Genomic DNA, 26,131 nt, shown 5'->3' with positions numbered 1-26,131 from the left:
AAAAACCAAGGGAGTCTTCACAATTTCCACAAGCAGCAGCAATGAGGGTGAAAGTGAGGAACGTTCCAAATGACCAAGGCAAACAAGGAGCAAGAGCGTCCAAGAGTTTATTTGCCAAAAATATACTGAAACAAAGACCCATCATATTTTTGTAAATAAAATCCCAGACGCTCTCACTCTCACGAACGGTCCAGCAATTCGGCCCAACCATAGCTCCTCCCCCAATTTCCTGCGCACCACCTCTCCTAATCTTGAAACCGACACTGAATTCCGAACCCAATTAGAAACCACCTGTCTCTGGTACAGAATCAGAAACCCCTCGGTAAAACCCCTCCCCAACATCTCTGCCACCCTACGCGCCGGGTATCGATGAAGCCATGGCAGCATCGCCTCGACCCGCACTGGCGTTGGCGCTCGCTCCAACAAATTACTGCTTGACCCCTGCGGCACCCCCAGCTCCTCTTTTTGGACATTTGACTGCAGCATGCCCCTGCCCGCATGCAGAACAGGCGTGCCGAAACTTGCAGTCCGGGAACAAACATACCGTTCTGTTAAACCACCAACAGATGTTCACAGGTGTGTTGGGCCCGTCCCCCGCTGTCCCGCTGTTCCCCTTCCCACGACTCAAAAGGGCCGTGCTCCTGCCACCGGAAGAAGCCCCCCACGTCCCATCCCCCCGGCCGCTGCGGGGCGAGGAGCCATATGAACCAGCTACAAGTTAATATCCTGTGTCCCACAAGTCATATGCAGGTTCTCCTCCATCTTATCTTGAAAGGCTTCGTCGTAGTTCAACCAAGCCCAACTGCCAAAGCGCTGAAACGCATCCAAAACGGAATCCGCATATGCTAGCAACAGGCCATACTGACCCAGGTCCCCCCAACCCTAGCCAGGCGCAAAAAGAAACGCATCCAGTTGACTACCATCTTGGCTACCTTGCGCTCCTTCACACTCTCGACCCGCGTCTTGTCGAGCTTCTTACTCTTTCGCTGCCTCCTACCCTCCAATAAACAAAATATGTCTTTGCACTTCCGCTGCCGAATCCCCCTTCGCAATGAGCGTGGGTCCTGCTCCCAGAGCTCAGACAACGCCACCAAAGCCGGTGGTCCTCTCAAACTCTTTCCTGCCGACGTTGCAGAATTCACCCGCAATGCCTCCACCCCCCCTACGAGAAGAAGAGGAGGAGGAAGTAGATGCAGAAGAGGAGGAGACAGAAGACAAGGAAGAGTCCCTACCTCGCTTGCCCCTCCCCCTCTGCATGCGCCGCACAACCCTGCCCCGCCCCCAGAAGAGCCCACTATATTACCAGCTCCTGTTTCACCAACACTGGGCACCAACATCGATACTGCTGCTGGGCCATGTCCCGCCACTCCGTCTGGTTGAGCTGCAGCCGCCGGGCTCAGCAAGGTCTGCTCCTGACCTGCCATTCCCCTGCTCACATAGTCTCCCACCGCTGATGTCGAGGGGTGCTCCAAATTCTGCTCCACCCGGTCTGTCCTCCGGGATCCACCGCCATCCACCGCACTGCGCACCTGCAACGACAAAGGGGAGTAAGCAGCAGGACCAGCCCATCTGGTGCCCCACCCTGTCTCATGTGCGACCTTGCCCCCTCCCCCTGGGGACTCCCACCTTGGATCACCCACAGCAGGGGTCCCGACCATGGGGCCGCCCACAGATAAGTGGCCTGGGCAGATAAGAAGGCCATGCTCCCCACTGATAAGGGACCCCACCCCGTACTGGCCCCTGCTGTGCTGGAGGGGAACCCCTCACTGAAAACTCCTGGCACCGAAACCACGGACGCGGGTTCAGCCGACACCCGCGGCCCCACTTACCAGGCTGACTCCCTATGCCGCTTATGCACTCACTTACGGCTCTAACGTTCTCTGTCTGCTGACCCTCTCCGCCTGTAAAAGCCCCTTCTCCGCCTGACCCTTAATGCCTACCCAACACGCTTGCGGCACCCCTGTCTCTACTTGAGCCGAATCAGCGCCCCCCGTGACTCCCCCTCTCCAGGCTTCCCTGCTCCGCGCCTGCTCGGCTAAGATGCCGCGTTTTTTTAAAACCTTTTTTTCCCATCGCCCCCCGCAGCTTCCGCTGCTATAGCAGTCCGTGCAATTTCCTTTGACCACCTAGGGCCCACTGGTGCCTAGGGCCCATTGGCGCCCCCCATACTCACTTGCTCAGGGCTCCCCTCTAATGAATCACTGGCATAAAAAGACAGCTCTGCCCCCCCCCCCCGACATCCTCTCCGGTTTCTCTCTCTCCTGCCATGCTGCAACCACCTCCGAGGATCAGCAGGAATGCCCTGAACACTTCACCCTCCTTCAGCCTTATCCTCGTCTCACTCCACCCCCTAACCATCCTCTCCTCCAATGGCCAGTCCCCTAGCCACCCTGAACCGCCTCTCCCTTCAAATCAGCCAATCACCTAGGGCAACGCCTTCCCTCACGCTGCGTAGATGCTGCTTTCGCTACCCCCACCCCCCCTCCTGCTGCCCGGCTCCTAGAGCTTTCTCAAATGGGCCCAGCCCTCATTTAATTGGGCCCTTCGAGACAAGCTTTTGGACCCCTCCCCCCCTGTTATGCCACCATCATTTGGAGCTGAGTTATCATATTGTATATAATCTTTTATTGGAACTATTAAAGGATTTTGTAAATATAAGGTTCTTTTTTGTTGCAATTTTTATTTGTTTCTCCCTCACTACTCTATTTTTCATACACAGGGTGTGATTCTAACTCAGGATGTTCCTGGCAGATTGTTTGTATGATCTCATTTTATGTTTCCACAGGACAGTGATATGCTAGAGTAGCCTCCCTCATTTATTTATTTCTTGGCCTTGCAGTTTTAAATCAAACTCAATAAATATTTGTGGGCACCTTGAAAAGCACAACGATTTGAACCACTTTTAATTATGAGCCAAACTATATAGCGCTTTTCTCATTTCCTGCATTGTAAGTCTTACCTGCAATTAAATCCTGCATAACAACTTAGTCACGGGTGTTTAAAAAGCTTTTTTTTTTTTTTTGTAATATCCAACCCCTACCTACTTTAGATAGAATTCTATTTTTGAACAACTATGGATAGGAAACATACAAAAATATGTTTTAAATATTCTACATCTGCTGTCTCCAGCAATCTTTGCAACCAATGCTTTCTTAGCTTTTATTTTTGTTCCTAGTTTTTCTTTTTCTTCATGTACTGTATTTGCTAGTAGTGCCCGTTTTCCAGGAAGCAGAAAATAATGCAGGCGTTTATCAAATTCACTTTTCTGGTATCTGACTTAATATAAGTAGCTTTAAGTGTATAATCAGCACAAAAGAAATAACGTTTTGTAGAAAAAAATGTTATCTGCAAAGTGCTAAGGGGGAAAAAGAAGTTTTTATGCAAATCATTGATATATTTGCTAGTTTCTGTTTACCTAAACGAGGCGTGCACTTCAAAAATTAAGATACTTTATGAGGATACTCCATAAATAATGTAAGATAAAACTTTTAAAAAGTACTTTCCATATTTGGCTTAAATATGTGTTAAAATATGTTCACAAAAATACCTCAAAGTTAAAGAGTATCGTTTATCCTTGCATAAAATAAAATAATCCTTAACTAGTAAAATCTGCTATAGAAAAGCTATGAGAATGGTATGGGATTTGCGTTACAAGATGTATGAGGACAGACTTGTTGACCTGAACATGTATACCCTGGAGGAAAGGAGAAACAGGGGTGATATGATACAGATGTTCAAATATTTGAAAGGTATGAATCCGTAAACAAACCTTTTCCGGAGATGGGAAGGCGGTAGAACGAGAGGACATAAAATGAGATTGAAGGGGGGCAGACTCAAGAAAAAATGTCAGGAAGTATTTCTTCACGGAGAGAGTGGTGGATGCTTGGAATTCCCTCCCACGGGAGGTGGTGGAAATGAAAATGGTAACGGAATTCAAACATGCGTGGGATAAACATAAAGGAATCCTGCTCAGAAGGAAGGGATCCCCAGAAGCTTAGCCGGTGGTGGGAGGCAGGGCTGGTGGTTGGGAGGTGGGGATAGTGCTGGGCAGACTTATACGATCTGTGCCAGAGCTGGTGGTGGGAGGCGGGGCTGGTGGTTGGAAGGCGGGGATAGTGCTGGGCAGACTTATACGGTCTGTGCCCTGAAAAAGACAGGTACAAATCAAGGTAAGGTATACACAAAAATGGCACACGTGAGTTTATCTTGTTGGGCAGACTGGATGGACCATGCAGGTCTTTTTCTGCCGTCATCTACTATGTTACTACTATGTTATAATGATTAATGAAACAAATGACCATACCTATATTAGGAGATAAAATAAACACATTTTCCATGGACTAAATCTGACTGCAAAATCTCCCAGACCAGCCAGACTTTACAATTGGCCCTTTCTAACTTTAAAATTAGACAGCATTTAATTTACAGGGCACGTCTATAGCGCAGACGCTTAGAACAATGCTCTTCTACCTACTGGCTTGGCAACAAAACGTGCCATAGGTTCCTGCCTGAAATCACAATTCTTTTAAATGCTTTGAATCCCAATAGAATCGTAGGGTTAGAGGCTGCAATAACCGATTTCTGCATTAGACGCCGAAGGGTTAACAGGCCGGGGAAGGGAGGAAATGGATGCTGAAGAAAGGTTGTCTGTGTGCCTTGCAGCAGCATATTGCTTTGGCTTGGCCGTTCCCAGTCTCCCTGCACACAACACCTTATATGGCTCTGGCTGGCTGTCATTTGAGCGGTGCGAGTGAAGGCAACCTCCTGGAGGTGGTGCTGAAAGAACAGCTCCCAGCGCAGCTGCTCACATCAGGCACAGCTTGTCCTTCTCAGCCCTACAGGACTAAAGCAGCCGGGGCTGGAAAAGTCTCCGTGCAGCCATGACCCAGACCATCTCTCGAGTTAGAAGCACCAGATCCTGCTCCTCCTCGGGACACCCTCGGCCCGCTCCCGAAGTCTCCTCAGCCAGATCATGAAGAGGCAAAACGTGAGGACTTTGGCTCTCATCATTTGCACTTTCACCTACCTGCTGGTGGGAGCTGCCGTCTTCGATGCCCTGGAATCGGAGCAGGAGACGACCGAGAGGAAGAGGCTGGAAGAGGAACAGCTGGAGCTGAAAACCAAATATAACTTGACCAGTGACAATTACGATGAGCTCGAGCGGGTGGTCTTGAAACTTAAACCTCATAAAGCCGGTGTGCAATGGAAATTCGCCGGCTCTTTCTATTTTGCCATCACTGTGATCACAACTATAGGTAAGCGATTTGTGGGTTTAATTGCTAATTAAACTTAGGCGCCTACAGCATAGAATAGGCATGACACCTTACATCAATTAGTAACATAGAAGAACGAGTGATAAAGTGCAATATTTGCTTTCCGGATTTGCAGTATTAAAAGTGCCATTTACTGCTCTTTTTCTGTTTTAATACACATGTGATAGAAATTGTTGGCAAGATCTGTTGTTAACACGGCTGAAGTTTAGTGCTCTTCATTTGGGGGGATGTTGGGCAATGAAGGTGTATAAATGAAGGGGCAACATAGAGCACAGCATTGGAAATGCATTTCTAAATTGGTGTTATAGTGCTGAAGTAGGTAAACTTATTTGTTTTCAATGACATTTAAGTTTGACATTGGTTTTATGGGAATTGATCACTGGATGAAAAGGGAATGACAAGTGCTAATTCTTTCATATACCGTCGGAATGTCAGGCACCTTAATGGCTCTTTAAAAAAAAAAAAAAGCATTTTGGATACAATAGCTGTCATAATCGGTAAATTGCTTTTCTCCCGGTGGTAGTGAAATTGTGCATGTTTCATTTGTTGTGGGGCTCTGAGACTTTGGGGTTTCGTTTCGTTGATGTTACTCATCAGGATACTAGGTAAACTGTATTTTATTAAAGTTTGTTCTCTTTTCCTCTTGCGGTGGTTATGGCTGTTTGATGCCAGAAAAAACAGTTCTGCACATTTTTTGATTACAGAGTAGGAGGAATTGAGGACACATGTACTGATTTTATGTTGCAAGTACTTTAATTTCCACTGTCAGTAAAGTGTTCTTTTCCGTCATGCGGGGAAACAAAATAGTGTTAGGGGACTCACTTTTTTTTTTCCCTGTTTGAAGACGAACAACATTTGTTCCAATAAATCATTTCTTCTGCAGCCGCAATCTCTGAAGTGCACCGCTCACACAGACGCAGCTGTAGACGGGAGAGTCACTGTTCATGTGTTTTGCAGAGATATTAAACTTCACATTTTGTGACCATTCAGCTTTTACCTCTAAACCAACCACGATTTTTTTTTTCTAGTTTGATAGCGCTTCGTCTCTCTCTCCCCCCCACCCCCACCCCCTTTAGTATTATATAGAATGGAATGAATCAGTTTCCTAGTGAGGTGTATTTGTCTTTATTCAGTCAGTCTCCATTTATACATGAAGTTTTAAAACTAGCGAATTGAGAAGATTTGTTAGAAACAAACAAACAAACAAAAAAAGAGAATAGGATAACCAAATCACATACATTTAATTACTTTCGATTATAGGACTCAACTCTATGGGTGCTGTGGGTGCTTGAGCACCCCCAATATGGAACAAACTCCTTAACAAACTGTGTCCATGGAGGGGTGATTTCTATTGGGTTTAGCACCTCCAGTCATTTTGAAAAGTTAGCTCCTAAGCCCTCTGATAATAGACTGATTTGTGTTTAGACTTTGTGCCCTGAGAAAGACAAGGACAAATCAAACTCAGGTATACATATAAAGTATCGCATACCTCCTAAATGAGTTTATCTTGTTGGGCAGACTGGATGGAACATAAGGTCTTTATCTGCCGTCATTTACTATGGCCAACAAATATTTAAAGTTGCCTTGTTCAGCGAAAGTTATTTATTGGAGGTAAAAGTGTTAGAAGGACAGTGAAGAACTGTTTATGCAGCCTGTTGTATCACTTCCCTGTGTTCTTAAAGTAGTGGTTGGAAGAACAAACCACAAAGCTCTGATAAACAGCTTTTGGTTCCTGAACTTCCAGTGGACACAATGGAACATTTCTAGATCCAGACTTTGTTATAAAAAGAACAACCATAGCAGAAGGCAGATGCTTGTTTATCCAGAAATGGCCTTTTATTCTGGAAACTCCCCCCCCAGCTAATCCTATTACTTCAGTCTGAAAATGCCAGTCTAGGTACCACATCTGCCTCCTCTATAATCTTAGTGTCGATCTGTCCATCTATCCCATTTATTTTTGTTTCACTGCAATATATGTAGTTTTGCCTCTAATATGTAAAACAACCGTTTTCACATCCCTTGGGGCCAATTCTATAAAACAGATGCTAACATAGCATGTATTAGCAAGGGTTGGGGGGGGGGGGGGTATACACATGGTGGAGCTTGGGTGGGACACACACTTTGGAATAATCTTCCACCTTCCCTTTGTACTGAGATGTTGTTTACTAATTTAAAGTCTGGTTAAAAAAGCCATTTTAGGGTCATACATATGCTATTTTCTAGGTGGTTAAGAGGGTATTTTACTAAGGTGCACTAGCATTATTAGCTTGTGCTAGAAATCAGCTGCTGCTAAATACTGAGGGGAATATAGGGGGGATTCTATATATGATGCCTTAAATATCCGCATGGTAAACATTTCCATCTAGGTGTATTATAAGTACATAAGTACATAAATAATGCCACACTGGGAAAAGACCAAGGGTCCATCGAGCCCAGCATCCTGTCCATGACAGTGGCCAATCCAGGCCAAGGGCACCTGGCAAGCTTCCCAAACGTACAAACATTCTATACATGTTATTCCTGGAATTGTGGATTTTTCCCAAGTCCATTTAGTAGTGGTTTATGGACTTGTCCTTTAGGAAACCGTCTAACCCCTTTTTAAACTCTGCCAAGCTAACCGCTTTCACCACGTTCTCCGGCAATGAATTCCAGAGTTTGATTACGCATTGGGTGAACAAAACTTTTCTCCTATTTGTTTTAAATGTACTACACTGTAGCTTAATTGCATGCCCCTTAGTCCTAGTATTTTTGGAAAGCGTGAACAGACGCTTCACATCCATCTGTTCCACTCCACTCTTTATTTTATATACCTCTATCATGTCTCCCCTCAGGCGTCTCTTCTCCAAGCGGAAAAGCCCTAGCCTCCTTAGTCTTTCTTCATAGAGAAGTCGTCCCATCCCTGCTATTATTTTAGTCACCCTTCGCTGCACCTTTTCCAATTCTACTATATCTTTGTTGAGATGTGGCAACCAGAATTGAACACAATACTCAAGGTGCGGTCGAACTATGGAGCGATACAACGGCATTATGACATCCTCACACCTGTTTTCCATACCTTTCCTAATAATACCCAACATTCTATATGCTTTCCAAGCTGCAGCAGCACACTGAGCAGAAGGTTTCAGTGTATTCTCGACGATGACACCCAGATCCCTTTCTTGGTCCGTAACTCCTAACGTGGAACCTTGCATGACGTAGCTATAATTTGGGTTCTTTTTCCCACATGCATCACCTTGCACTTGCTCACATTAAACATCATCTGCCATTTAGCCGCCCAGTCTCCCAGTCTCGTAAGGTCCTTCTGTAATTTTTCACAATCCTGTCGCGAGTTAACGACTTTGAATAACTAAGAAATGCTTAGATTTACACGCAGTATATAGAAAACACTTAGGCAGACCTCACTGTGACTAAAACTACATGCAGCCATTTATACCAAAGAAAACCTGGCATAAATCCCTGTGCATAGATTTACATACACTGGGTCATATTCTAAAACAACGCACCTACATTTTGGAATGACCATAAAACACCCATTTCCCTGCCCATAACCATGACCCCTTTTTGCCTGCACACATTCAAATTTAGGCACACTGCATTACAGAATATGCTTACAGAGTTGTACTTGTCAATTCTAATTAATGCCAATTAGTGCTTATTATTGCTTGTTAAGTGCTGTTAACAACTCTGATTATCTTGTAGAGCTAATTAAGTTATGCACGCTATTATAGAATACGCCTGGATTTCTGAGCAGAAATCTAGTTGCGCTATATAGAATCCGGAGGATAATGGGCAGCGCCAACTGATTTTTAGCGTGAGCTAAAAATGCTAGCACAGCATAGTAAAAGACCCCCTTAGTGAAAGAGGCCTGTAATCCCAGAGTAATCTTTTTACTTTTACTCTTACTGATGTATATGTTAAGAACAACTTTTATTGTTGAGCTACTGGAATGAATGGTTGGAGTTTTTCTGTTCTTTTACATGATTGGTGTTCCTTTCACACTATATTATATTAAAATTTAAACTGCTTTGGCCTGCATGACAGAAATCACAGTATATCGTTTGTTAATAAGTTTGTTAATAAGTATGCCTATAGGGCCAGATTCTATATATGGCACCTAAAAAAAATCCACATGTAACTAAGCAAATGCTATAAGATTTAGGTGCGGTTTATGGAATACGCTTAGTCGATACCATGGCAACTAAATCTATACACGCCCATTTACACCAGTGAAAACCTAGTGTAAATCCACATACGTAGATTTAGGCGCACTGACCCGTATTCTGTAATTACAAGCAGAACTTTTGGAATGCCCATGAAATGCCCATAAACAACCCCATAAACACACCCCTTTTAAACTATGTGTGTTTAGTCTGAACTATGCGCGTTACAATTTAGGTGCAGTTCTTTATAGAATATGCTTAGTGATTTCTGTTCATAAATTGTGATAATTGATAATTAGTGCTCCTTATTGCTTGTTAAGAGCTGTTAAAAATGCTGATTGTCTCATTACAACAATTAAGTTGCATGTGTATTCTGTGCAAAAATCTAGGTGCCATATATAGAATCTGCTCTATAGGGGGAAATTCTATATATGGCGCCTTAAAAATCAGCTCTATAAAACCATGTGGTTAGCGTGTTTCTATAAACCACGCCTAAAGTTATGCGCGGTTTATAGAATACATTCAAACACTGATCTTGCAACTAAAATTTAGGTGCACCCATTTAGGCTACCTAAAACCAGGCCTAAATATATACACCTAAGTTAGGTGTATTCTATAATACTGTGCATAGTTTTTTGAAATGCCCCACAACTTGCCCATTCTACACCCATGGCCATGACCCCTTTTCAACTGTGCAGTTAGAATTTACATGTACTGCATTATAGAATACACCTAGAAAGTTATGTGTGTTAATTCTAATTAAAGCCAATTAGTGCTGATAATTGGTTAAGTACCAATTATCAGTGCAGATTGGCTTATTAATCAATTAAATTGCGTGCGTGATTTGGCCATGTGGCCAAATTAGCATCCAGAACTTAAGACACCATATATAGAATTTGGGGGATACCTTGTAGGAGGGCTTCTCAATCCAGTCCTCAGGACACACTCTGCCAGTCATATTTTTAGGATAGCCACAGAGTGGCCTAGTGGTTAGGGTGGTGGACTTTGGTCCTGGGGAACTGAGTTCAATTCCCACTTCAGGCACAGGCAGCTCCTTGTGACTCTGGGCAAGTCACTTAACCCTCCATTGCCCCATGTAAGCTGCATTGAGCCTGCCATGAGTGGGAAACCACGGGGTACAAATGTAACAAAAAAAATACCATGGAGATAGTAGTATCTTTGGCATTTAGGTGCTCATAGTTACTCCAGCTCTATGGCTGGCATAAGCACTCACACTTAATTATAGGTGCATATTTTTGCTGTTCACTAGTATTCTAGAAAGGAAAATAGGTGCCTACATTCATTTATAGATTAGGATCCTATCAGGTGCCCTGTTATAGAACTTCCCTTTGCATGTCTGAGCATATAAAATGCAGCCATTCAGAATCTGTATACTTCCGGCTTCATCATACACCACGTAAAAACAAAGCAGAATTCCAAGATGTTATAATAGATGTGTATTTCAATTTACAAACTGATGTTTGTTTCAGGGAGCTGTTGTACGTAAAGAATCTAGAAGTGAAAAGTTGCTTTGTGCAGGGAAATAGGGAAAGCAGTATGTGATCATAAGGAAACAGAATGAGATGTGTTTTAGAAGAGCAAAATTATGAATGCATTTCTGTGCAAGAGTCAGAGGTTTCAACATGGCATGATATTTAACAAGGAGCAGTGGTGTAAATCCCAAACAAACAGCCGCTGCACTGTGCGGCAGCTTGAGAAAGAAGGAGGTTCACTTGTAACACTCCTGGACCTTCTTTGATAGACCCGTTATGTAGGGGGCACTTTCTGAAACTGTTGCTCTGAGATCCTTCATTCATTTCACTTACTGAATTTTTATTCTATTCTAATTCACAAGTGTTTTAGACAGATCCCAAATCAACATAAATAATCATCAATAAACTAAACACATAAAATTAAGCAAATTTAAACACATCCTGTAACGTTAAATAATACTACAAGTCGAACTACTGACAAGAAGCCAATGCAAAACTCTCAACAGATGAGTAACATGAGCATAACATGGAAGATGGAAAAGCAAGTATTACAGTAGAATTTTGAAGAAGATGTTATAGATGGAGAACAAGGTAAGGAAATCAAGTAAACGTGGTTATAGGAGTTGAACTAAGAAGGAAACGTAGCATGGAGCTTTGAAACCAAGAGAAGAAGATAATTTATTGTTAATGTAGGGCCAATTTTCAAAAGATTTAGGGCCCCTGTTACTAAGCTGTGGCAAAAGGGGGCCTGCGCTGGCATCGGCATGTGTTTTTGATGTGCGCCAAGGCCCCCTTTTACTGTACAAAATGGAGTACTTAGGTGTCCTGCAGTAATTCTGAAATCTGTGTGCACTAACCGCACGCTACAATTTTTTTCTATTTTTTTTTCAGCGGACATGTTGAACAGAGAGTGGGCATCCTGGTGCTAACCAATTAGTGCATCTACATTATCACGCACTAACTGATTAGTGCACAGATAACACAGGAGCCCTTACTCCCAAATTCTATATAGAGCACCTAGAAGTATGTGCTGAAATCTAGTCATATTCTATAACAACGTGCATAACTTAATTAGCTTAACAAGCTAGTCAGCATTGATAACAGAACTTAACAAGCAATAATGAGCACTAATTGGCAATAATGGGAATTTACGTGCACAACTCGTTAAGCATATTCTGTAATGAATTGTACCTAAATTCTCAAATGCGCAGTTCAAAAAGGCATGGCTATGGGTGGGGAAATGGGCATTCCGTGGGCATTATCAAAATGTACATGCACAGTTATAGCATATGGCCCAGTGCACGTTAATCTACACACAAGGATTTAGGCCATGTTTTCGTTGGTCTAAATGGACACTCATAGTTTTAAGCACTAGGATTTCCACCTAAGCGTAGTCTATATATCAAGTCTAAATCTAGGTGTTACTTATAGAATATATTTAGGTGGAAATCTTTACTGTATGGATTTTTTAGCACCATATAAAAAATCTGGCCCTTACTGCCTACAAAATAAGGGTCAGTAAGTGCTCACATGGTAATTTAAAAAATGACTGTGTGCCAACATTAGCACATGGCCATTAATGCAAAAAATAAGAAAAGGCCATTTTTACTCCTGTGGCAAAAATGGCCTTAGTGTGTGGGAAAGACTGGCATAAGATCACGCTAAGGCCACTTTTTACTGCAGCTTAGTAAAAGGACCCCTAAATTAGGCTCTAGGCAAATTGCAGGCTTAAATTTAACAGCATAACTTTTAAGCTCATGAAAACTTTGCCTAAAATAAGGGACACATTTAGAACCCAACTTAAGCTTCTAAATTTAGGAGTTCAGCTTGTCTTGAATATTGGGGCCTATAGAGCAAGTAATGGAAATAAGCAGGAGCAATCTAGTTGTGGGGCCCAATACAGACCAGTTTGGTGGGAGCCCCTGCCCTCCACCTAGCCCTGCCCCATGCCCCCATCTAGCCCCACCCCTTGTTGACAAGATGTGCTTTAACATTTTTTTTATTTCAAATAAAGACAAATCAAGCAAAACTTGTACAGAAAAACTCATTCAAATAAGCCCAATGCTATCATAGGAAACCTTTGGGTTTAAAAAGCAAAACCATGTACATGTTAGGACTTGATAAATGAATTAAAACAAATGCGCTTAATATGTAATATTTGGTAGCAATAATGAAATAGTGATTGAATATTCACATAGCAAGCAGCCTGAGCCAACAGATTTATTTTCCAGTGAACATAATTAATGTTGTATGAACTTGGCGGCTAATAGTATGCTGAACTGGACAATGTTGGCACATTTAGACTGACCCTGGACAGTTCTGCATGAAGGAAACTCTTCTCTGAGTATTCAATACCTTTTCTGTGAAACAGTAGTAATAAAAAAAGGCAAGTGCATTTTTATAATATGCCACTGCATTCCACAAAGCAAAAGGAGCATGCTCCCACATGCCATCTTTTTCTTTTGATGTAGGCACAGGAAAAAAAAAAAGATGTTAAATGCTCCCAGATTTCAACCTAATTAATGATTTTTCTAAACTGTACTTATAAATAGTAAGTCTGATTGTTAAGCACCTGATACTCATAATGTCTGTGTTGCTGGCTCTTTAATAGGTGAAAACATCAGAATAAAGTGAGTCCCTGTTTACCAGCTCCTCCAAATGACACAATGATTACAACTTAGAACTAATTAGATGAAACCAATATTTCCTTTGTGTATATCCATATGCTACACAAGCCGGCATCTTTGAAAATATAAGTGAGGTCCAATAAAAATGCTACCAACAATAAAGAATGACAATGTGAATAGAGCAGCTTATATGTTTGCTTGCTTTGCTTGGGAAAGGGGATGAGGGGTGCACAGAGGAGAGGGAAAGTGAGACCAACCTCATGGGCTTCAGTGGCCGTCTCGATCTAACCGCCTTCAGCTCTCTCCTACCCGCTCCTTTAGTTCCTGCTTGCCTCACTGCTGCCTTCTTCAATTTTCTGGGCCACCAGCAGCATCAGTGAAGTAAGCACACTGCTTTCGGTGGCCTCAGAAGCTCTCCCTCTGTTGCAGTGTCCCACCTACGTGGGACAGGAAATTGCAGCAGAGAGAAAGCTTCTGGGCTGTCGAAGGCAGTGTGTTTACCTCACTGATGCTGCTGCTGGCCTGGACTGAAGAAGGCAGCACTGCAGGGAGCAGAAAGGGAGCTGCCGCGGGGCCCCTGGGAGCACGAGGCCCTGTGCGATCACCTCTGCTGCCCCTGCCTTAGAACAGCCCTGGAAATAAGAGCACACTATGGAGATAATGAGAGCTTAAAGACAGAAATGGTTAAAAAGTGAAATCAAGGCTTTTAGTTGACTTGGACGTGGGGACACAAACTGATCAAATGGGAAGGAAACAAGAAGGAAGATGGGGAACATAAGAAACTGCTGGGAAATGGAATAAAATGGCAGAAAACACAAATTTATCTAAGAAGGTACATTAGGAACATTAGGAAGGCATGCAAAAAAATGTGCAAAAACCACATAGGGAAGACAAGAAAATTTAAATTTGTCATCAAAGAATGATATGAATACATACAAAATAGAATTAAGGTCCCCTAAAGAATCATACAGATAGAAAAAGCAGGGAGGAAACCAGTAAAGTCCTGGCTAAATTACCAAGCGAGATAATTCTTAATACAGAAAAAAGTAGTTGGAAAAAAAAGAGCCTTGAATAGGCACAGCCAGAAAACCCCAGGGGCTGTCACAGACAGGAGAATTTGATGGTCAATAGTACTGACAGCTTCTGACAGATTCAGAATATCCAATATAGTAGATCAGTTAAATGATGAAGGCAAGGGAAGATGATTAAAGAGATGTTTTAGTGGCATGATGAGATCTAAATACAGTTTGAAAAGAATCAAGAGCTTTAGTTAAAATGAGAAAATTAGTAGATTGGCTGTATATGGCTTATTCCAGAACTTCAGAAGGAAAGAGAAGTAGGAACATGGGACAGTGATTAAAGTGAGGCAAGGCTAAGAGAATTTTTTTTTTTAGAATTTAATTATTGTGGATTTTTATGAGATTGGGAAAGGCATCAGAAAAAGAGAGTAAAGAGAATACTTAAAAAAGAGAAGATAATGGTGAAGATGCCTGAGAGAGATAAAAGTATTAATTGAATCATAAGGGAGAGATAATAAGTTTACAACTATCAATAATATCCTAATGAAAGAAGTATCACCCGGAGCAGTTATAGGTAAAGTGAGAGGTTGAGCCACAGATAAATAGGAAAACCAAATAGATAGCCTCTCCAGTAAAAGTAAGAAAGAAGACATTGGGGCAGAGGATGGATTATACAGACGAGATTTATCATACTATATCTCATGAAAGGTGTTTATGAAAACAAGACCTGAAACAAAGAAAAATAGAATATGACAGCTCATAAGTTCTTTCTAGTAATAATAATATACTACTTCTCATTTTATAGCACTATAGTACAGTAGTGATAAATATGTCCTCACTTCTTACCTGAGGCAGTGGCAGAAGTGAAGGGCAATTCTATAAATTGGTGCCTAAAGATAGGCATCAATTGTGTGCTTAAGTTATAGAATAACTAGTAAAAAAAAAAGCCCGTTTCTCGTTGAAATGAAACGGGCGCTAGCAAGGTAATCACCTTCTGCCATTAATGTTTTTAAGGGAAGTTCCAGCGTCCCCCCTCCCAATTCCAGGTTCCCCCTCCCTTCCTCCCTCCCAATTCCAGGGCCTCCCCTCCCTCCCTCCCTCCCTCCCAGTTCCATGGTCCCCCCTCCCTTCTTCCCAGTTCCAGGGTCGTCATCCCTCCCTCCCTCCCTTCCAGTTCCAGGCCCCCTCCCTCTGAATTTTAAAAGTCATCCTGACTTACCTCGTTGGGGTTACGGTGGCCAGCAGCAGCGGTAAAAAGCGTGCAGGCTAGGCACTTCAGTTTTCCTTTCTCTGTCCCCAGCTTTGGTCCCGCCCTCATTTCCTGTTTCCGCAAGGGCGGGACCAGAGCTGAGAGACAGAGAAGGGAAAACTGAAGTAAGTGCCGAGCCTGCATGCTTTTTACCGTGCGAGGTAAGTCAGGATGACTTTTAAAATTCGGAGAGCGGGGGCCTGTAACTGGAAGGGAGGGAGGGAGGGACGACGACCCTGGAACTGGGAGGGAGGGAGGGGGGACGCTGGAACTGGGAGGGAGGGGGGACGGATGATGACCATGGAACTCGGAGGGAGGGAACAAACTTCCGGTGGGTGAATATTATATGCAGCCTTCCCTTCCCTCCGAGGGCGGGGCACTGAGAGCGAGTTCGAGGCCTGTGGTTGGTCCCTTCTCCTTCTGATGTCGCGTTTCTTTCACTGAGCGATTACGAACACTACACGGCTTCACTGCCATGGAGTCAGCTTCAGAACGTTGGAGGTGCGAATTATTATATTAGATAGCACTTATGTGCATAATTGACACCACAAATTAGCATTTAAGTGCTAGGTGCTATCCTATTGCATATGCGCCAGAATCGCTTAGGACTCAGTTCTGTAAATGGTGCCCAAATTTGGGTGCTGATAAAAAATAGCACTAAGTGCTATTCTATAAACAATGCTCAGAGTTGGGCTCTAGAATAGCACTTGACACTGGGATCTATGCCCAATTTGGGGCTCAAGAATTTACATCAACTGAAACCTGGGGTACATTCTCCTGCCTAAATTAGGTGTGGATCCCCTAAATTCTAGAACACTGCATGCAAAGTCCAGGAACACTCCGATCCACCCATGCCCCTTCTATGGCCATGCCCCCTTTTAGAATCCATGCATCAAAGTTGCATGCCTAAAGATGTCTGCTCAAATTTTAATTAATGCTAATTAGCACTGACCAGTGGCGTAGCTACGAGGGGGCCACGGGGGCCTGGGCCCCCGTAGATTTGGCCCTGGACCCCTCTGCCGACGACCCTCTCGACCCCCGATCCCGCCGCCAAATCGCCGCCGTCACCTACCTTTGCTGGCGGGGGACCCCAACTTCTGCCAGCTGAGGTCCTCCTCTTCTGGTGCAAGGCTTCGTTCTGTTTCTGAGTCTGACATCCTGCACGTACAACGTGCAGGACGTCAGACTCAGAAACAGAACGAAGCCTTGCGCCGGAAGAAGAGGGCTGGCAGGGGTTGGGGTCCCCCGCCAGCAAAGATAGGTGACAGCAGCGGCAAGGGAGGGTTGGCGGTGGGAGGGGGGGTCAAGAGGGTCGTTTGCAGGGGTGTGGGGTCAAAGTTGTTGTTGGTGGTGGCGGCGGTTGGCAATGGCGGGGGGGGGGGGGGGTTGGCGTCGCCGGGGGGGGGGGCTAAAATGTGCCCCCTCACCTCGGGCTCTGGATCCCCCTCCCGCCGAAGTCTGGCTACACCCCTGGCACTGACAATTGATTATTAGCGCCCAAGTTTTGTGCTAATTGTCTTATTTATAAATTAAATTGCATGCACAAATTTGTACACACAATTTTCAGCACCATATATAGAATTAGGGTGTTAGTGCATAGGTTCGAGGAGACGCACACATGGTCAGAGAGTGGGAAGGTCATGAGCATGTCTTTGAGGCCTGCACATAATTTATAGAATACTATACTACGTGAGGGCACACTTGAGCACCAACAGTTGCGACTGCTATTTTTGTAATTATTTGCACCTAAGTGTAGCTGCACCAATGCTAACCTACTCTCATATTCTATAACAGAATCTTGGGGCCAGATTTAATTATTGCTAAGCACGCTGCATTGGGGCACCTATATCTTGGTGCTAATTGATAGAATTGCCACCAACGTGACTTGCTCAAGATATGTCATCGGTAGTAGTGAGATTTGAACTGTAGCTTCCTTGGTTCACAGCACATTGCTCTAATCACTCGTCTGCCCATTTTCATTGTTAGTGCAATGCTGTATATGCAGCTGATTTTTAGCTTTTCAGTTCACAACGCCTGTTGATTATTCATGAGGACTAAAAGTAAGATGATTGACTTTGAAGCTCAAGTCATCCAAAAATTCGAATTCAGCAAATTAAGCATAACCATAGACTTTTGTCTTCTGATGAATTACTGATACTGGTTCAGTCCCTAGCCATTTCAAAAACTCATTATTGCAATGCACTGCACATGGATTCACCAAGGACAATCTGAAATAGACTGTACATTTTGCAGAAAAATGCAGCTAGATTAATTATAAGGCAAAGCCATCAACTTAGAGAGTTTTGCACAGGGTTGCCGTTTTGTTGTATGTGCTGTTTAAGATCTTTTCATTAGTCTTACATCTCTTCACAACACAGGTCCAGTTCATCTGAAGGGTATGCTGTCCTTGTATAATCCTATTGGAAACCATTGATCCAGTACAAGAATTAGAGCCTTCTGCCAGGCAGGCCCTAAATCCTGGAATGGCCTCTCCAAAGAAATAGGGTATTAAATGATCTCCTGGCTGTTAAGAAGGCAATGAAGTCAATGTTTCAGGCAAAATGTATTACTCTGGCCCTCTGTATTTTATTTCTCCTTTGGAGGTGGTATTGTTTGAACTCATGATTGTTTATAGAATGAAGAGGATGGGATGCAAACCTCTAAACTAGGGCCACTCCTTGCAGCCAGCCAATATTTTGGGAGGATTCATTGACTTGGAGCCTCCCTTCAGATCTCTGCACTCAGAATCTCTCTCCTGGAGTTCTCTTGCCTGGCGGCCTCCCTGATCCACTCTGCTCTGGGGCATTTATCCACTTCCCAGCCTGAGCCCCACCCCTCTGACTCAGCCTCTGACATGGCAGGTTAGCGCCGCCAGCCAAAACTGCAACCTCAATGAGGGAGTGCACTTAGGTAACCCTGTTACGTTACCAATCACAGCTCCCTTTCTTGAATCTAGCCTTCTCTGTTTTTATGTGATAGTGTGGAACTAGTGAGCTGGTTATATTTACTGTCAGCATCTGATTTGTGTTATGTACAATGAGATCATTTTCCAGCAGGGTACTATCTGAATAACTTTATAAGAATAAAATTATAGATATATTCAGTGGTAATAAAGCCCTTGTTTTAGAAGTCCTAGTTGTGATTTACATATGTAAATATAGGTATCTAAATATATACCCCAAATAAACATAGAAAACCCAATTTTAGAAAGCTGGGATTTACATGTGTAAATCTACAATACATATATATGGTGAGGGGGCATGATTTGGGTGGGTATTGGGTGGACTACAGTGGAACCAAAATCTACATATGTATTCCACGTATCAGAAGGGGAATGCATGCCTATGATTGAAGAGTTCAACCTTGGGGTTTATAGCTGCTCCCAGGTACATAAAGCTTTGTGTTTGGTGTCTTATAGAAGGGATTAAGAGAGGTCTCTCCCTTAATCCCCCAATGTTTTCCTCCTCAAAATTAATAGTGTAGAAAGATGGTGGCCTCTGCACTTCATTATGAACATTTAACCATGTAAAATGGCAGATGCACACATCTATGTGTCGGCACTTAAAACAAATACCTGTCTACACACGTAAGTGCCGACACTTAGATGTGCAATTTGCCAGGTGGCTTCCGTTGATTCTTCAGATGTTGACAAGTGTAAAATGGTTGTTCCTACTGCATCAGTGTGCATTCCTTCATTTTATTGTAGAAAAGGATTTATGTTGGAGCTGGAGAAATCCCAACCTGGATGTCTAAATTCTGATTTCTAGGTTCTATCTTATTATTATTATTAACATTTGTATAGCGCTACCAGATGCACGCAGTGCTGAACATCCAACGGAGAGAGAGACAGTCCCTGCTCAAAAGAGCTTACAATCTAAAAATAAGACAGACAGACAGACAGACAAGACAATTAAGGATAAGGGAAGTACTGGGTGAGAAGGAACAAGGGGAGGGCAATTGAGTAGTGGTTAGGAGCCAAAAGCAGTAGTGAAAAGGTGGGTTTTTAGCATAGATTTGAAAACAGGTAGAGATGGAGCTAGACGCACAGGTATAAGGTATAAGGTGCTGCCACTGATTATGCATGTGTAACTTCCTACGGATATCAGCTATACCTGCTATTATTTGTGCTTAGGAGGTAGCTACTTACCAGTATTCAGGAAATAGCATGATATTTGAATATTAGCTTGTGTTAAATGTCAACTTGCGCATTATTTTATTGCGGGATACATAATACACTCATTATGCAAATCAAATAATGCAGCTGACATTATTTTTTATGTCTGGGAGCATCAGGCTATTAACATATAGTCCTAAGCTCCTAGGCACCATATGAAATGGGACAAAGCTGTAGTAATATCAAGTGCAGCTTTTCCTCCCCTCCCCCTCTCCCTCTCAGCAAAGATCATCCCTGAACAGACCCCTTTGAAACACTTTTAAAACTCACACTCCAAGTCCTCCATCCTCAGACCCTCAATCAAAGTCACCCCCCAAAAAACTCCCCATTCCCCCTAGGCCACTTCAGTCAATTCATGGTGGTCTACTAGAATGGTGCAGGAGTGATCACCAATCGTTCCTACCCCGGGTAGCTCCAAGTTCACAAAGGTGTCTCTGTTAGTGGTCAAGAGGTTTCATTTTGAACCTGGAGCTGCATGGGAGGATCACTCCTGCCTCATTCCTGAATACCAGCAAGGACGGCTGAAGTAGGGCCAGGAGGACCTAGGGAAGAAGGGGATCCTTGGACTGTGGGTTTTTAAAAATGTTGCTTGGGAAAGGGGGTCTATTCAGAGAGGGGGTGCTGGAAAGGAGGGAGGAAGAGAAGAAGGAGGAGTAACCATGCTTGATTATTACTAAAGCTCTGACCCCTTTACCAAGGCTCCCCCGGGTGCATTAGGGATGGGCTGTTGTTTGCAGTGACATAGGAAATGTCGATGATATATCCCATGTAACTGGATATCATTAACAAACCAAAAACAAGCAGAAATAACATGACATTTTGTGTATTTTTTTTGTTTGTTGATAATAGTGTGTACTCTTTGCAAAGAAGGTGCATTCTTTCCCCATGTTGAGTGCATGTGCAAACCATCACACTTACTCAAATTAGTGCATGCATGCACTATCAGGAAAATAGTGTTCTGCCAATAAACAATTTTATATCCTTCATCGGCTGCTGGAGGTCTGTTTTGATCTACCTCTACTATTTCACTTTTTGGTCTCCTGTAGGTAAGGATTTCTTTCCTGTTCTTCTTTTGGACTGGAAATGAAATGACATGACATAACATCTGGTCTTATATCCCGCTTACACCTTGCAGTTCAAAGTGGGTAACAATAATATCAAGAGCCAGAACAATCCTCTGGGAGAACAGTTAAAAAGCATCGACAATTAAAATTAGAATTATGGTTAAAATTCTTTTAGTAATACAGATTTCTGAAAGAGCAGAGTCTTAATATTCTTCCTAAATGACAGATAAGAAAGAGAAAATTGAAATGTCCCAGCAAACTCTTTCCAATGACTGGCAGCTTGAAATGCCAGTGTCATTTCTAACATTTTTAGTCTTTTCCTTCCTCTCAGTGAAGGAAAGGAAAACACAGTTGGACAATTTAGCCTTCTGTCTCTTAAAAAGACAGAAAATTGGAAATGAGAGTATAAATTCTTTGACGCTAGTCCCTATAATATCTACTATAATAAAACTCACCCTCAACGTTCTGAAGACAACGTTCTGAAGTCACTCAGTCACTCCCTGAAGGGTTCATGGATTCATGGTGGTGAAGCCACAACACTGACCATGTCTCTCTGCCCCGCCCTCGCATGACGGACCAATCAGAAAAAACACCCTCAACATTCTGAAACACAAAGGACCATCACAACACCGTTCCCAGGCAACACTAGGCAACGTAAGACGGACCAATCAGAGGAAATTACGTGACAATAAGGGAGGAGCATTCCCCAGCAGAATGGCTCATTATCTGTGCAGCACGGAGAGCACAGAACCACCGCTGGGACGAGAGAAGAATATTCCTGCTGTGGGTATGTGGGGGGGGGGGGGGGAGAAATTTTTAAATGCCTAATGCCAGTACTGAAGAGTGCCAGAGGGCCTATAGCACAGACTATATTTGGGATCGCTTGACATGGAGTCAGAGGAGCCGGAAAACAACGTGCCCGTCATCATCTGGGACGTGGGCGAACAGGACAAGCTGCGGCCCAGCTGGAAGGATTACCCGCGACCCAGCCAGCAGCAAACAGCGACCAAGGACAGCACAGCACATCCCCCAACCCCCAAGCAAAAAACAAAACAAAACAAAAAAAGACACACATCAACAACCTGCACACACACCGCACCCTCACACACTCACACATACACACACACAAACACACACACACACACACACACACACACACAAAATAACTCTGACACATACACACACACACACAAAAAAAGCCACATGCTAGCGCCCGTTTCATTGGTTTCGGAAACGGGCCTTTTTTACTAGTCTTATATAAAAACAGGCCAGTTTAAAAAGAATTCTATCCTCAATGAGCAACCAATAAAGTTTAATATTAAAGAAAGAAATCCTGTCGAATTTAGTTAAATAAAAAATCAGGCATACTGCTGTGTTTTGTACAGTCCGTAATTGTTTCCGCAGACCCTTAATACTGCCCAAATAACCAAGAGAGTAAGAGTGCCTGTACCAGGAGTTTGACCTGATCTTTCTGAAAATAGATTCAGATTGCAGCGGAGTTTCCTAATCAGAAAAAACTATTTCTTTATTAGGGATGAGATTTGAGCTTTCATAGAAACTGAACTGTCAACCAAGACACCCAAGATCTTTATCAGTGTGGACAGCTTGTATTCTACTTGAGTAATACAAATAGAGCTAGGAATAGAATCTCGCTTATTGTTGAAACACAGAAATTTGGTTGTATCAGTGTTGAAGTTTAACGTATGGCTAAGCACCTTAGCAAATTTGTACAGCTATGAATCCTTATGGAACCTTTGGGCTGCCCCTCCCTAGGGAAAATGTGTTAGTGGCCTGAATCTCCCAAGGAGAATAACTTGAGTCCCTTTACAAGGGCGCGGGATGGCAAATGCGCGGGTTGTGTGTGCCAAATTGACACTACCACTGGGCTAGCACATGGACCTAGCGATAATTCTGAGTTTGGCATGCGCTAAATCCCATGGTAGAAAATAATTTTCTATTTTCTACTGCAGGGGGCATTCCCGGTGGTAATCGGCAGTTGTGCACTGCACAGTTACCACGTGGGTAGCGGGTGAGCCCTTACCGCTAAGTCAATTGGTGGTGTTAAGGGCTCAGGCCGTAAATAGGAACATGCTAGTTTTAATTTTGTCGCACATCCATTTCCCGGCCCATTAAAAAAAAACCTTTTTTCCAGACGCAGTAAAGAAATGGCCCAGTGCACATCCAAAACACGTGCCCACACTACTGCAGGCCACTTGTTACTGTGTTTTTGTAAAAGGATCCTTAAGCTTGCTAAGTTGATGGCAGGTTGTGTTATTCCTTTTCTGTGTGAGTTACAAGTCTGCAGTGCTGAGTTACTACAGGTTAGTGACTCCTGTCTAAGCTGTGGTAAAATGCAATATTTTACCACAGCTTAGTAAATAGCCCCCTTACATAGCAGAGTTTAAAAAAGGGGTTAGAAGGTTTCCTAAAGGACAAGTCCATAAACCACTACTAAATGGACTTGGGAAAAATCCACAATTCCAGGAATAACATGTATAGAATGTTTGTACGTTTAGGAAGTTTGCCAGGTGCCCTTGGCCTAGATTGGCCGCTGTTGTGGACAGGATGCTGGGCTCGATGGACCTTTGGTCTTTTCCCAGTGTGGCATTACTTATGTACTTATGTACATAGGACTCCTTTTATGAAGTGGCGCTACCAATTAGTAGTATACAGAATGTGAAGAAGCTCATTCAATTCCCATGCTCTTCTTTGCATTCAGTGCACATTAATCGGCAGCACTGGTTTGTAAAACAAGCCCATACAGAGCAGCGGAATATCTTTGTGCATGATTTTGCTGCATGCCCAGCCTTCCTCAAATCCCAACCAGTATAAACCACATAACCTTCATTTCTACCGAAAGAAAAATGGCCACAAATTATGTGCTTTAAATTGGGTGGGATGTGAAGCAAGCCAGGAGTGGAGCATCCACTGCTGATCACTTAATTGCTTTTGAATATTGGATCTATAATATACTTACTATAAATATTTACTAGTTTGTTACTCATTTCAAGCAATGCCATTTTGGAATAATGGGAGACAGAAATCCCAATGAATAAGTAATCATTTCCTCCATGCTATTTTTTCTTTCTACTCATTATTCACTGACAGAATAAGCACAGGTTGTTTGCAATTTTTTGAATGTTGCATAATTAAATTAATCTTAGTGGTATTTCTTTTTAACAAGCCAAGCAGGAGGTGACTTTTCAGCTGTTTGTAATTTATTTATAGTGTAGGTACTTTTCAGTGTTGGAAAATAATACTGTGTATAGTGGGGATTTTGAGCAGGGGAGGTGGTTTGAAAGACCACAATCACTTATAGACGACCTTCAAATACATTTTCAGAGAAGCTGAACAGATAAGAAGAGTCCATATGGGAAAGTAGGAATTTAAAAATCAGACCCTCCCATGTACTTTCTCTCCAAAGAGTTATTCCTACCACAGGAACATGGCTTTGTCTGCAGAGGGGAAATCAATTTTCAGGCATTTACCTGGGTGTCTCCCAGGTTTGATTTTTGTAAAGTAAATATTGAAGAGAATGATTGAACAAGAATAGCTGTTAAAAAAATTAAGGAAGTCTTTTACTAAAATGTGTTACGTTTTGGATTTAACGTGCTACAATGCTGAATTTTAACATGTGGCAAGCCCAAAACTAATGCTTCATCAAGAAAAGGTATTACCACAATTGTTTACAGCAGGTCAACGGAGGCGCTACCATTAGGCCAACTGAGGCAGGGGGCATCAGGTGGCACTCTCCAGGGACTGGCACTTTCCCCTTCCCTCCTCAACCCTCTTCCCCATGTTTACCTTATTTTTTTTATTTTCCAAAAGGCAGCAGTAGCAGCAGCAGTGGCAACGATTCCCATAGGCTGCCCTGCCACCGACACTGACCTCTTCTCCCTACTGTGGCCCGCCTCGACGTAACTTCTTGTTTCCTCAGGGGTGGGACACAGTAGAGTGAAGAGGCCAGTGCTGCAGGGCTATGGGAATTGCTGCTGCCTTTTGGAAAAGAAAAAAAATTAGGTAAATGTGGGGAAGAGGGTTGAGGAGGGAAGGGGGAGATGCCAGACTGTGTGGGGGGCGGGGATGGCATCTCATCCTTGCCTCAGGCGGTAGATTGCCTTGGGTCACCCTGCTGCAGGACATGCATGAACATTGCTCTGAGTTAATGTGGGAATATTTACTGCCTCGTATTTAAGAGGTGCTATCTCCCTAATTCTAAAAAATGCACACACAAATTGGGTGTGTGTCCAATTTACACGTGAATTTTAAATGAATAAGAAGCTAATGCACCAATAATTGTTTTTTTTAATATTGGCACTAATTAGATTCAAATAACATGTAAGTGCCTAAATTCTACATGTGAGTTGGAAAATGGGGCATAGAAATGGGAGGGCAATGGGTGGACTGGGGCGGATCAGGGATGTGACTTTTAGCTATGTACATAATTATAAAATAAGGGGACTTTGTGCCTAAATAGAGGTACGGGCATTTGCAAATTGGCATTGCCTAAATGTAGGTGTGATTCCTGGGCTTGATTGCTATTCTTGAAACCACGCCTAACTTTAGGCATAGTTTATATAATACCACTGTGCCAAATTTTTTCTGTGCCAATTTTTTTGGTGCCATTTATAGAATTTCCCCATATGTGCTCTTGCATTACCAGTGCGATAACCAGTTAGTGCACGGTAAGTGTAATGTTCTAGCTGACTAATGCTTCCATGCCCCCTCTCCAGCCATGTTGAAAAATTCAGTAATGCACAGTTTAACATGCAGTAACAGGCATACAACTGCAAAGCTCCTTAACACGGTTGCATGATAGCCTGTTTCCACCTGTTAACTCTGTGTTAAGGACTTCATGCCCTTTAGTAAAAGGTCCCTAAGACCAGGGGCGTAGCCATACCTCACGGTGGGAGGGGGCCAAAGCCCAAGGTGGGGGGGGGGCACACTTTGATCTGCCGCCCTACCATTGCCTCACCGCTGCCCACCCACTGCTGCAGCAAATACCTTGGCTGGCAAGGGTCCCCAACCCATGTCAGCTGAAGCCATGTCTAGCGCCGGGGACCCCCGCCAGC

General features: G+C 43.3%; 1 protein-coding gene across 1 annotated transcript in view; it reads left to right on the top strand.

Moving 5' to 3' along the window:
• The first annotated feature begins 4,916 nt into the window (after positions 1-4,916).
• Positions 4,917-26,131, top strand: part of KCNK3 (potassium two pore domain channel subfamily K member 3) — a 368,353-nt gene continuing 347,138 nt past the window's right edge. The window contains 1 exon segment of the mRNA XM_030198660.1: positions 4,917-5,255. Coding sequence (XP_030054520.1) covers positions 4,973-5,255 — 283 coding nt within the window. The 5' untranslated portion in view covers positions 4,917-4,972.

Source organism: Microcaecilia unicolor, chromosome 3, assembly GCF_901765095.1.
Source record: "Microcaecilia unicolor chromosome 3, aMicUni1.1, whole genome shotgun sequence".
Taxonomy (NCBI): Eukaryota; Metazoa; Chordata; class Amphibia; order Gymnophiona; family Siphonopidae; genus Microcaecilia; species Microcaecilia unicolor.
The sequence above is the reverse complement of the archived record's forward strand: the minus strand, read 5'-3'. Positions and strand labels throughout refer to the sequence as shown.